At 39.0% G+C, this 13,808-nt stretch overlaps 1 protein-coding gene across 2 annotated transcripts in view; it reads right to left on the bottom strand.

Moving 5' to 3' along the window:
* grm7 (glutamate metabotropic receptor 7) overlaps nt 1-13,449 on the bottom strand; it is a 192,758-nt gene extending 179,309 nt beyond the window's left edge. For both annotated transcript variants that reach the window (XM_055217170.2, XM_055217169.2), the window contains exon 1: nt 12,275-13,449. In XM_055217170.2, coding sequence (XP_055073145.1) covers nt 12,275-12,754 — 480 coding nt within the window. In that variant the 5' untranslated portion in view covers nt 12,755-13,449. The remainder of the gene's footprint in view (nt 1-12,274) is intronic.
* Nucleotides 13,450-13,808: the final 359 nt, after the last annotated feature.

The raw sequence follows: 13,808 nt of genomic DNA, 5'->3' as shown, positions 1-13,808 counted from the left end.
TAGAAGGCATCTGCTTATGAAGACAGTAAAGAGCGAGTCGTATCATACAAAGCCTATACGTCTGTTCTCCGCTGAACACTGCAAATGTCTATAAACCTTACAGCTGTTCTCGTGTGAACATAATATGGCACATTGTATTACTTGAAGGCTAGCAAACAAATGAGTTTGTCTCATTCGTTTTTTCCTCATTTCCCACCTCTGAAATCTGTCAATCAGGTATATAAGATGAGACAGATTTCATGCATTCTGCCACAGTCTGTAGTAGATTGATATAGAGAGAGCTTTAGATCAACTTCACATCTGATTCCCATTATTAAACTGACTGCGAGACAATTTCATACAACATAATGCCTATTTATGCACTTAAAGGGATAGTTCAACCAAAAATGAAAATTATTTCACCATTTATTCATCTTTCTTATGTCAATCCACACCTATATGATTGATGTATTTCTTCTGCAGAATACAAGAAAAAACAAATTTTGAAGTTAGTAACCAAACTGGCCCTGCTGACTTCCATTGTATGGACACAAAACCACAAATAAATGCATTTTTGTCCAAGTAAACATACACGCACCAAAACCGTGACCCTAAAACCGTGACACGCACCGAACCGTGAGTAATTTGAACCGTTACACCCCTAGTAGATATGTACCTTTGAGGGTACCTTAAAGGTACCAATAATGTAACTTTTAGGTACAAAAGTGTACTTTTGGAAAGGTACCGCCCCAGTGGCAACATTTGTACCTTTTTTCTGAGAGTGTAACGCATGAATTATTAAACTTATATGGCCATTGTCTAGAAAAGTCAATATGATTTATAACAAAAACTAGAAAGTAATCTCAGCACTTCTCCTGCAGTACAGTGGACCCAAGAGCACTCAAAAAAAAAAAAAAAAATCCTATCAAGCAAAGAGAAATATCCTGCGTTTCGGTAAGAATTAAAGGATGTAAATCAAATGATCCTCTGAAAGCCCATTTAAACACCCAGCTTTTAATGGTATTTGCTGAAAACTTTCACCATATTTCCTGTGGGGCCATAAAGCTAAATTACACCCATCTCACTCTCTGTTGTTAACCTTAAAGATTTGATTGGATTTAAATATAAATTGCCATAAAGGGCCTCTCAAACCATAAGATAACTATTCAGTTGAGCCAAATGTTCACTTCATGCCATCTACCAGGAAATGAAATATGACATATCAGCAGATACATGTAAAATACAAAAAACACCATAAATGTCACAGAGCGTTATAAGATACTGAACATTTACCATTTTTATCACCAATTAAATTAAATTAAAAGAAAAAAGGTCTTTGGGTAAAATTTTAAGAGTGATGCATTGAGACATCCAGTATCTTACATTAAATGCATGAATGAACTTTTTGTACTACTTCGATTTTCAAAATCTTTCAAGGGGAACGGTTTGCATGCATGCAATACTGATCTAAAATGTTTTATTGAATTTTAATATTTTTGTGTTTATGATGCTGCTTTTCGACGAGTTCACCCCACAAGTCAAAGGTAAATGTAAACAAGTAATTAAATCTTCATGAGGTAAGAGATTTGAATTTCTTTCTTTGAATAAAAAACCCTCAAATTTCCTGAGGAAAGTGTGATGTGTTTATTCAGTAGTGTTTATGACTGTCCTCGTGACAGGCTAATCTATTTGTTTATAATTGTGACTTTTCTTTTGACAGGGCTTAATTTACTACCATTTCATCTGAATGTGGGACATAATTAGAACCCTTTTAAAGCGGCGGCCAACCCTCACTTCTCTTCTGCCAAAACGGATCATGCTGCAGTCACGTAATTAAACTTCACCTCATCTGACAGGTTTTCTTTTTATAGACAAAACCAGCAGCAGGTCCTCTGTGTTAAATTTACAGTAACGGGCCAAAAACATCTATTTTGGTTAAATAACATTGGTAAATTCTCAGTTAAAAAGTCTGAACTGGCATTCAAAAGCAATTTCATTCTACGAATTTGGCATATTTCACCCATTGTGAACTGATTGGGTCATAAAAAGTGGCTGTGAAATATCAGCATGAGGCCAGACCTGAATGCGAGTTGTTGAAAGACAATGTAGAAATGTAAATGTAACATTTAACGAAGATGACACAGATACAGTAATACCAGAATTATGCACCAATGAAGTAAAGAGGATCACTTTAATCCATTCATTTAACTTGTCTCTCAAGATTGCAAAAATCTTAAAAGCACGTACTGTACTGTAAATGCACTTATAAAGGAAGACAAGAAATAAAATAACCTAAAATCTTCCTGCAAGTGATTTTTTTTCGGCTTCAGGCTAATATTGCTTAAAAGGTTAGTTCACTCCAGAATGAACATTTTGTCATAAATCACTTACCACCAAACCCGTAAGTACTTCGGAACAGATTTTTTATAAAAAAAAATGGAGGCTTGTGACTGTCCCATAGACTGCTATTAAACCAATGCTTTTCAAGCCCTGAAAAGAATTTAAAAAATCGGCAAAAAGACCCATGTGCCATCAGTGTTCAATCAGAATATTATGAAATGACGAGAACACCTTTGTGCACAAAGAAATCAAAACTAACAACTTTACACAACAATTTGTTTTCCTCCTTGGGCGTGTTCACGAGCAGACTACAAGTGATCTAATGACACATGGACGGTTTTAATCAAAAATATCTAAAATTATATGTAAATAAAAATTTATATCGAAGGACTTATGGGCCTGGAACGACACGGGGGTCAGTGATTTATGATAAAATTGTCATTCTGGAATGAACTTATCCTTTAAAGGAAAACACCACCGTTTATCAATATTTTACTATATTCTTACCTCAACTTAGATGAATTAATAAATACTTATGTTTATTCAATGCGTGCACTTCATCATTGCACAGCGCATTGTGAATGTGTTAGCATTTAGCCTAGCCCCATTCATTCCTTAGGATCCAAACAGGGATGAATTTAGAAGCCACCAAACACTTCCATGTTTTCCCTATTTAAACATGAGTAGTATGGCAGAAGAGCACTTAGTGTGCAGCACTTCAACCTCGAGTGCAGTAATATTGATGGAAGTTTGAGCGAGATCGGAAGTAGTCAGTAGTGATGATGTAACTGCGTGCATTGGTTGAAGTACTGCAAACTAAGTGCCCTTCCGCCATACAATGTAGTTCTCCTTTTTATCTGCTTAAAAAATACCCATGTTTTATTTTGTGCCACCATACTTACTCGTTTAATGACTCAAGTAACAGTCTTTAAATAGAGAAAACATGGAAGTGTTTGGTGGCTTTTAAATTCATCCCGGTTTGTATCCTAAGGAATGAATGGGGCTAGGCTAAATGCTAACACATTTACAATGCACTGTACAATGAACAAAGTGCATGCATTGAAAAAAATAGGGGTTTTCTTTTAACAACGGGATGATGCTTCAAACAAATGCACTAAAATTTGAGTTCATCGGAACTACCAAACTTTTAAAATACTAATTCCTGTAAGATAAGACTGAAACAAACATGAATGCTATTGTAAGCAGAGGTATTTTCTCATTACTTAAGTGAGTTGACATACTGGCAGTAAGCTTGTAAATCGTGCAAACCAGGTCCCTTAAGGATGCCTTCAAGTGAGTATCTGTCACTGCACAGATGGGCGACTCTCCGTGCATCTCCTTCCACCACCTGACAAGATTCTGAGGAAATCAAATGAAACTTACTGATCCAAGAAAATCCTTAAAGCTGAAGTGATAGGCTCAGATACACCTGAAAGAGTGTCACGCATCTCTCACGCATCTTCGGCCAAATAACACTTGGGAAAATTGGTAAATAAGGATCATATGGACTGAAGTTTAAGGTATTAAACAGGGTCTGTTATGCACAGCAATGCTGACCTTAGTAAAGTGCATAGGATTAACTGAATCCAGCGTTCCCATGATGTCGTTGTGGCTTCATTGTGGTTATTGGCTGAAAAACTTTCACAACTTGAGTGGCCATAAGCAAAGACGACAGCAAGCACAGAAGAATGCTACCAGACAGCTTTATTCGAGTACTACAGACCTTCGTGACTGCAACACCGTCCGTCTCAATCAAAGTTGTAGTGTTTAATTCTCATCATCCTATATAATTCCACCCTTCACCTCAGGGCAGGATTCACACAACTGTACAAACTACACATCCAAAACCTTGAAAGAAGCAAGATCTTTTTTGCTAACAACTCTGCTAACATCTGAAACCTTTACCTCTGAAAACACATGTAAATTGACAACTCAACGTCATTGTAATACCCTTGCCCCTCGTTTCAATGGAAACCCAGCGTATATTCCACTGTTTGTTTAAAACCACACCAATGTTTGGCACTTAACAATAAACAAAAACCTCACTGAAACACCTAGCATCTTATGCTAACAATATCTACTCCTCCTGAAACATTCAGAGGCGACAGTTTGAAGTGGTCTCCGCCTAAAAACCATCAGGCAGCACTCAAGTATGTTGGGTTTAGTATGCAGGAATAGATCATTCAAACAAATGATTCCTTCTCATGTTGAGGTAATAGCAATACAAATTAATCAGTTGCACTGGATGTGATAAATGTCAGCCGTGTCTGCGGGGAGCCCGGGTATCTATTGATTGGAGAGAAGAAATTATTTCATTAATTACTGCTATGTATATCATTGACGCTTCCTAGATGAGAAAAAAGATCTGCGCTCGTAATGATTTATGGCAGTCTGCCCAGCGGGACTCTCTCTTTTAAAGAGCTCTGAGATGAGCCAATGACAGTCGGGCTTTATGACATCAACTGAGGATTTTTCTAGACTTCACGCTGAGCGACTTCACAGGCAGGCATTGAACGGAAGATAAGAGAGAGCGCTTGGGAAAATGTAAAGCTCTTTCTCGACTGGCATTGGAGCAAAATAATGATTAGGAAGTTTGGACTTTAGATTGATGCTTATACCTATAGGATATACAGTAGAAGTAAAGTAAACGGTGAACCAAGATTTATCTTTCACAAAAAGTTTCATAAATTGCCACATTTAATTCAATGCAAAAAAATTATGTTGAATGTGAAATGTTGAAATGAGCGAGGCCCACCGAGAGTAATGGAGCGTTTGGACTCATTTGGACCCGTTTCCAGGTACCATCCTCGGAACTTCAGCCAAAACATAATCTGTACCATTTATCAAGCCCATTGAACCCACCTGATCTACAACAAGATTCTTCCAACATAAATTTCCCAGCAGACCAAAATGTAATGTTACGTAACCAAAAGTTACGGTTTGGCATTGATGCGATCGGGTTTTTGGCAGGCGTGAGTGTGTACACATGCGAGCAATACTGATAAATAGGCTGGGATCTCTCGCACCGAAAACAGGCCAACCCCGAGAGCTGGACTAGCCAATCAGGATCCAAAAGATGTTAAGGGCTGATAAAAAAATGGTGCAGATATGTTATCCGAGCGAAATAACCTCCAGGTGAGAGAAGTGGTCCATTAACTCTTGCCATCATGCCAGCATCTGCTAGCCCTGGCACCGCCATCATGAAAGTGATTGGTAGGTGGCATAAACTTGTGTTTATATAAATTGGATGACGAACAGATGCCACTCTATAATCTTCTTTTGCATTATATTTGAATGTAAACAGAGCAGTTTGTGAAATATGAAAATAAGATATGTGTTGAAATTAAGGCTGTGCTATGCTTTAAGCCCGGAATACACTGCACGATTTTTGCCCTCATATAAGATCATTACCTTATCACACTGTGCGTCATGTATCGTTTAAACTCGGGTACGAGAGGCATGTAGACTGTACGATGATGACACGGAAGCTTTGGCGGCAGCGTCACACGTTGCGCAACGTCACCAGCATGTGCTCGTGGTACACAAATACCGGTGCGCATGTCGTAGCAGCAAACACACTGTGCGGTGATCATGCCGAATTTCTGACACTGTCAGAAAACTATTGTAGGCTATCTTTGGACGCAAGGCCGGCAAAACGGCCGTCTTTGAACCTCTCTCATTGTACGACATAGGACCACCGATGAAGAGCCACGATCACAGAAATCGCGACGATTGTTTCACGATGGCAATCTTTTGTCTGGGACAGCCAATAATCGTGCAGTGTATCCCGGGCTTTAGTAGTGATATCAGATGGTAATATCATTATACCATGATGCTGATTTTTTATTATATTCTGAAAATGTACAAAGCTGGGAAATCCTACTGCCTTAACTAGGTCGTTCAAAAAAAAAAATAGCTGCACAAAAAGCGTTCAAGTGCATCTCGGAGAATAGCGCAGACACGCTTCACACCGCGAGCGGGCACGCGCGCCACATGGCCGAAATAAGAAAGATGTTGTCCGGATCGTCACTGTCTAGAGAATAACTAGCCAGTTGATAAAACACCTCAGAGAATAGCGTGGACGAACCCAAAAAACAAGCGTTTAAAGACACAAAAGTGGAAAAGGCAACTTTTCATAGTACTTCTATTAGTAGAACAGCGCCCACTAGAGGGAAACGTAGTCGCCGATCCACTTTTTTTCTCCTTAAAGGCTGGGTTTTATGGCTCGACAGCTTATATAAACTTAATTCTGGGTTTTTTGGCTTGTTAGCTGTACATATTGTCACACAGCAGCTTTTAGGCATTATTCTGTTTTTGTTATAAGCCAGAAATGACAAGGAGGCGGCCTCCCGCAATACAAAGTCAATGGAGACAGTTGGATTGTTTTCTCTCTGGTGGGCGTGTTTTTCAAATTAGCATAACTGCACTCTGTCTTTATGACACGTAAGCCCGCCCCTTTGATTGCCACGCCCCCAGCCCAAAAACCACCTTAACTAACAAATTTTCTGTGGGAAACCCTGTGTACTATAATATTTACATGTTACACCAAGGTACTATCATGGTAAATGTCTAAAGAAGCTTGCTTACTTTTGTTAAAAGTTGGAAGGAGTATCTTAAATAAGCCTATGCAAAAGATAAACATGTTAGAAATAGCTAGGCTTTACATTTTCTGAAGAATATACGAGTATAAAACCAGCCGCATTAAGATAGGCTGCTATTGATGGTTTCTAGCAGGTTGCTTAATGACCCAAATCCAAAGAGCCCATCCCTAAATCTCTGTGATAATCTTCTCCTTAGAAATGACTCGGGTCCTTTAAAGTAAGTTTATCACCCTTGGTATAATTCAACAGGTCCTATATCCTATAATTCGAAAATCCCAAATCCGATTACTGAGAGGAGTAATATACCACTCTTAAATTTGAGATATAATGCAAGTCCTCAGTACAAATGTGGAGGACAAGATTTAGGATCGGGGTTGAGAATGTAGCTTTAACCATAATAGTAATGCTTTGCAAATAGCACAAATAATAATTACAGTAACAGCGGGAGAAGGCCACATTTCATGCCCACTTCTCATTGATTGGTTAAAATATCTGTGCCATAGAAATCCTGGGTTTGTGGGTTACTGCTTCGGTGAGAAATGAATCCCACAACACCGATATTTTTAGACTTCTGTCACTGTAGCTGTTGTCACTTTCATGTTGGTGGCCTCAGAATGAGTGATAGCAAACATATACTGTATTTACTAGAGCTCTGAGCAGAAAAGCTCCTGGGTAAGACGTCAGAGAAATCAATAGTCACTTACTGAATCATGGTGACAAGAATTGTCTTGTTTAAGAGTCATTTTATTTATCATTTCAATAGCAAAACATTAACGTTTGGACATTCGATCGAAAAACTAAAAACTTGTTTCGGATGCAAAACCCTCTAAGTGCGCATGACATCTTTTCTTGAAAATGTGCATTTCTTTGCATGTTAAGGTTTCATTCATTGCACTTTAATGGGAATAAAAATGTTATAAGTCAGTAATTGAAATGCCTTATTTTCACAAATGTCACTTAAATGGTCAGGTCAATTTATTGTCAAATGTGTATTTCGCTGCAAAACCCCCTAAATGCATGCAAAAATTTCAACTCTCTGGGTTGGGTTAATATCCTTACAATTGGTTTAATATCCTAATATATTCAGAAAAACATCCTTTAACCAGATAATAAACTATTGAACACAGTTCATGTAACTCTTCATCCATGCACTTAGAGGACTTTGCTAAATAAATGGACATTGTTGGCAGAATCCATTGAACGGATCAGCAAAGCGCAGTATTTGAGTTTAGTAGCTTTTGTATCTGAGCTCCTCATATATCAACTTTCTTCTGCCTGTAAAGTGTTTCTGAACTAAACGGGGTATTTAAAAAGAAAATGTATGGCTGGGTATGATCTTATTTTACTGTCATTTATAAATGTGAAAAGTTATATACCATGCCTAAGCGATAATGTGAGTTTGCAATGGATTATGAAGGACTATTTTTATATGGTACCCAGTGTTGATCATGTTACTTTAAAAAGTAATTAGTTATAGTTACTTCTCACAAATAGTAACTGAGTTAATAACTTTGTTACATCATTATAATTACAAAGGAAAGTATGTTCAAATATGTCAATAACTTGGATGCCCCCAAGAGAAGTAATTTTGTGCCAGCATGTGACGATGTGAGGTGCATCTTTAGATCAGAATTACTTGCCACTTTCCTGGACATAAGTTGCACGTTACATAAAATTCTTGCATTTCACCTCGACCTTTGAGCTTGTTCCAAAAGTCTCCAACCACGCCACAAAAAGTCGCTAGATTTGTCCTGGTCGCTTTTTTGAAATAAAGTCACTAAAGGGGTCTAGAAAGTTACTAAACCTAGAGAGAGAAAGTCATCAAGTTGGCAACACTGCATGGACTGACCGTGCATTTGTGTGAACAAACACAAGCACCACTCGATGGAAATGAAGCCAATCATCATTAGTTATGTGGTTGTCTCTCACCTCTCTAACACACAGACACCAGAGGAAAAAATCTTTGCAGGTCCTACTGTCTGGCTGAGAGAAAATCGAATGTGCAGCATTTAACGGGGGAAACAGTAATTCTCCGTTATTCCCATCAATGATGGTACCAACCTTTGAGGAGGCTTCCAACCAGGCTGTAGATATAAAAGTTCACACCCTAGTGATAACACTTTTATCAAATCTATCTATCAAGGTTAAATTATTGTTAAGGTTATCTGCATAATCTAAAACAGCATTCTGAAACTCAACTGGAAAAAAATCCAAAACAAAACTGAATTGGATTTCACAGTTAGATCCCTACAAGTCCCTACATTCTGCTAAAACTGTAGAAAAGCAAACATTTGATGCACTGGTGAATCATGCATAATAAGATCAAGAAGGTGTGTACAGTAAATGGGGTCCATTTAGATTTTATGTTGGCCTTTTCACTTAAGGTGTTTTATACATTTCCACGATAGCAACATCTGCAGTTCCCTTTTCTCTTCGTTCTATAAAAATCAAATCATAATCTCTACAGTAATGGCGTATCACGACTTCTGCCTTAGCCGAATGAAATTCAGGGCCTGTGGCGTCAAAAGTATTTTGAGTCAAAATGTGTTGAGATGGAATCTAAAACCGGCGATGCCTCATGAATTGTGTCTAAGGCATCGCCCTCAACACTTTCAACCCTCATCACGGCGGTGCTCATCGCATTTCGACAACGCTCCGGGCCAACAGGGATGCCCTCAGTAATCCCAGCCCGACAGCAAATAAAAACAGGTCTGAAACCTGGAGCAAGTGTGAGGCCATGGGGAAATAAAAATCAGCCCTCGTGAATGACTGCAAGTGGCCAGTAGGGCACAACTTGCCTTACATTTGCTTTCATAATGCTTACAACTGAAAATCTGTGACATCCTGGCTTGTGTTAAAATCCCACGTGTACCAAATACTTTCTAAGTAGACCATCTAGGACAGAAAGTCAGCCTTTATAAACCAATCCGTTAGGTCTGTTGAAAGCACTTCGCTGTGGCCATTAGCTGTGTGCTTCTTCCTTAAACTCAAGTCAAGCAAAGTGGCATAAATATTGCAGTCTTATCTAAGTGCATTCAACTCATCAACATTATCATAAAATTATTAATGCAAAAACACAAGCAACTAGTACATTTGTGCTGCATTTATGATATGCAGGGCTGTTTCAATGTAATGTTTTAAGCATGCACATTTTTTAGGTTAGTTTAAACCAACAATTGGATATGTCCATATTAGGGAAGGATATACCTGCAGACAGATATCTCTAAATAGGGGTGACATTGGGAAACTCCAAAAGGGGGCAAAGTTCTTACCATTAGAGCCCAAACCTAACCCTACCCGCCCATTTTGGAGTGCATGCCCAATTTGGAGAGCTCCAGTTTGCAGTTATATCTACTTCATATTTTATAAAAACCATGCTAAAAAAAAGTATTTTTTTAAAGCTCAAAATTCAGTGTGCAGGATAAATGAAATGAAATGGTTGTCATGGGAGATTTTTGTGCGTAGCAACTTGATTTTAGCACAAAAACGCTGCAGCTGGTGGCTAAGTGCTATGTTAATGCAAATTTTTCAATAAATCAAATTGATTTAGCATTTGTGACCCTGTCTGTGAAATCCAAGCTAAAGTCTAATGGGTTAAAATCTATTAAAGGTGCAGTGTGTAAAGTTGAGCAGCATCTAGTGGTGAGGTTGCGAATTGCAACCAACGGCTCAGTCCACTGCTCACCTCTTGCTTTTGAAACGCATAGAGAAGCTACGGTAGCCGCCAACGAAAAAACATGTGATCGTCGGAGACAACTTAATAAAAAAGTTTGTCCGTTAAGGGCTTCTGTAGAAACATGACGGCACAAAATGGCGACTTTCACGTAAGGGGACCCTCGGTGTATGTAGATAAAAACTCTCATTCTAAGGTAATAAAAACATAACGGTTCATTATAAAAGGTCTTTATTTACCCCTGAAAATATAGTTTTGTATATTATTTTGCATTTCTTTCAAGAGATCCTTCTAAAAATTACACACTGCAAATTTAACAGCCTATGTTTAATAGTAATGTACATACAGTGATGGGGCAAGACAAACACATGAAACACAAAACATACAATTTTAGGTTACATAAGCACCTCTTTTATTGTAAGCTATTCTTAATGAAAAATGTGTCACTAAGTTTATGAAACTTCCTTTATTTACTTCCATTGTAAGTGCCTATATCTGTGATTTGAGTCTAAAGTCTAAATATCCCTATGGTCATCAAGATTAAGGCACAAAAAGTGTCTACAGTCTGAATTTCCTTTAATGTTTACAGCTTCAGATGTCTTGCACCGTCTTTGCATTTGCATGCATGAGAAACAGAGAAAGACTGCGAAGAAGCAAACAGAAGACGAGCTTTGCATTATCCACACAGACCGACCGGTGGGATGTCATTAGCCGTGTTTATCTCAGATGCAGGGTGCAGATAAGTCCATTCGCATCATTACAGTGAACTACACAGAATGTTACATTTTTAATTGCTGTATCTGTTAATCAGAGCCATCGGTATCAAGGGGCGGGATGCAATTATCAGTGCACTCGCATATGTGAATGCATTTACGTTTCGGTTGTCTGCAACTAAATCATTTACACCCCCATAAAGACTTTTTCATATTATTAAGGCCAGGGTATGTTTATTATTAATATTCTCAGTACTTTCCTACAACACCTGTTCAATTTATATAAGTGTTGAGATTAAAGTGAGGTTACTGTTTATTTCCATAAGAGTAGATGAGTGGATGATGACTTTTTAGGATGTATATCACACATCATTACCAGATATAGAAAATCTTGTGTTTGTGTAAAATTTTGATGTCCTGGTCCAAAGGTCTGATTTGCACAGTAAGGCTCAACATATATTAACCTTTAACATGCCTGAATATTGCAATTTCACATTTTCAACATATCTACAGTCTCTACATTTGGAAATTCATTTGCATATGCACAAACTTCACAAGAAGAAAATAAAGGAAAATATGATAGACAATATGCTTATAAAAATAAAATATAAATTATTATTATTAATGCAATAGCAATGCAATTACTTGTACTTGCATTGGAGAGAGAGAGAGAGAGAGAGAGAGAGAGAGAGAGAGAGAGAGAGAGAGAGAGAGAGAGAGAGAGAGAGAGAGAGGAAACCCCACTGAAAAGCCAGTTGTGGTTGATAATCGATGATGACTAACAGCCTCTCCTTATATGATCGATATAAGACCCTTTATGTGCATTTACATACAAATACCTGTCATCATTTCACTACTGCAAGCATATCTTATCACTTTAAAGGTATGCTAATGACAAAAGACATGCTGAAACACATCCGAATTCAGACACTCGTGGCATTCCTGTAGTCACTATACGCTTGACTCACCTGAAAGAGTCGCAGTATATTTGCAACCATAATAGACACTGAACTCGCCGAAGCCCCTATGACTCCGACCACCTTCTCCGGTTTGACAAACACCGGGGGCTCCCCGTTCGTGCACCTAACATCCGACGTGTCTTTCTGTATGAGAGCCTGCACAAAAGTAAGGGACTGCTCCAACGCATACGTATCGCGGGAACATGTGTCCAAAACCCGGGCACCCAAAGTGATGTTGGGCAAAAGCTCGTCGTCGCTGTTGATCTGGTCCAGCGCGTACAGCATCGCCTCCAATCGGTGTATCCCGTTCTCTTTCTTGATATCTCCACACGGTTCCCCAGAGACCCCGCGGGCATGGACGGGGAATAGGCCACCTAGGGTCAGGTCCCCTTCGATTCTGATGGAATGAGGCGCGTAAATTTCCTGGGAAAGTGTCACATCCACGAGCGCTTGAATTATCCAGAATACTCGCCATGGAAAGCAAGCCATGGTTTCCTTTGCAAATAAAGGCACTTGTCAGAGTATCTATATGTAAACCGAAACGGATTTGGTCACAGACCCTATCAAAGTAAGACAGATCTGAGAATACGTTGAGGTTTTCTCCAAAAATACCGCGCAAGATGCGTTATTCCTTGGGAATGTGCGCATCGTACGGCGACGCTTGTTGCTCGGATAATCTGTGCACTGGGATTTTTCCCTCCCAAACAAAGAACCAAATAAACACTCTTTTAAACAGAAAAATATTAAAGGGGTTGTCTTTAAATCAGATATGTTTAACGACACACACAACAGTACGGTGCAACGATATTCGACTAAAACGCGTAAATCCTCGCCGATCCGCGCTGCCACAGCGCCGCTGTAAAGACATCGCAACGGAGTTTACAATTCAACGGATAAAACAAAATAAACGGCGACGAAAAGTTTTCCTCCTCAACGACGCGTCGCAAAAAACGTTCAGCAATGTTTGAGTGAATCGATCTGCAGGTGAGAAATGCGTAACATCCTCACGGCGCGCACTTCGTCGAGGCTCGTTCAGGCTGCAGAAGATGCATTTCAGAGGAAAAAAGCGAGGTTTGGCGATATCACGTCTTTTGCGCTTGGAAAAATCCTCACAAGAACTGAGAGAGACGCGGAGGCAAGCCGCGTGTCTCCTCCTCTTCTCTCTCTCTCTCTCTCTCTCTCTCTGTCTCTCTCTCTCTCTCTCTCTCTTCTCTCTCCACCCTGAATCAAATATGGATTTGTCAAATGAGTCAACGCACGATCGATGTCGTGTTACTCATCCCGGTCAGCTCTCACAGAAAACACTCCGGCATTTGACGCGCATTACTGAATGATCCAGTCATTATAGCCAAAGATGAATCCTGATAAAATGAGGTTTTGATGAAGTTTACGACCCTGTTCAACAGCTTTCCTCAGATATTTGCCTAAAATAAAGGTTGATCACGATACAGAGAGGCACTATTGTCTCCACTGAGAGAGAATTGTCCATTATGTCCCCAAGTGTTAATGATGAAGCATTCATTTATTTTCAGTTTTAAGACGA

Source organism: Misgurnus anguillicaudatus, unplaced genomic scaffold (assembly GCF_027580225.2).
Source record: "Misgurnus anguillicaudatus unplaced genomic scaffold, ASM2758022v2 HiC_scaffold_32, whole genome shotgun sequence".
NCBI lineage: Eukaryota > Metazoa > Chordata > Actinopteri > Cypriniformes > Cobitidae > Misgurnus > Misgurnus anguillicaudatus.
This window is presented reverse-complemented; position numbering and strand designations above follow the sequence as displayed.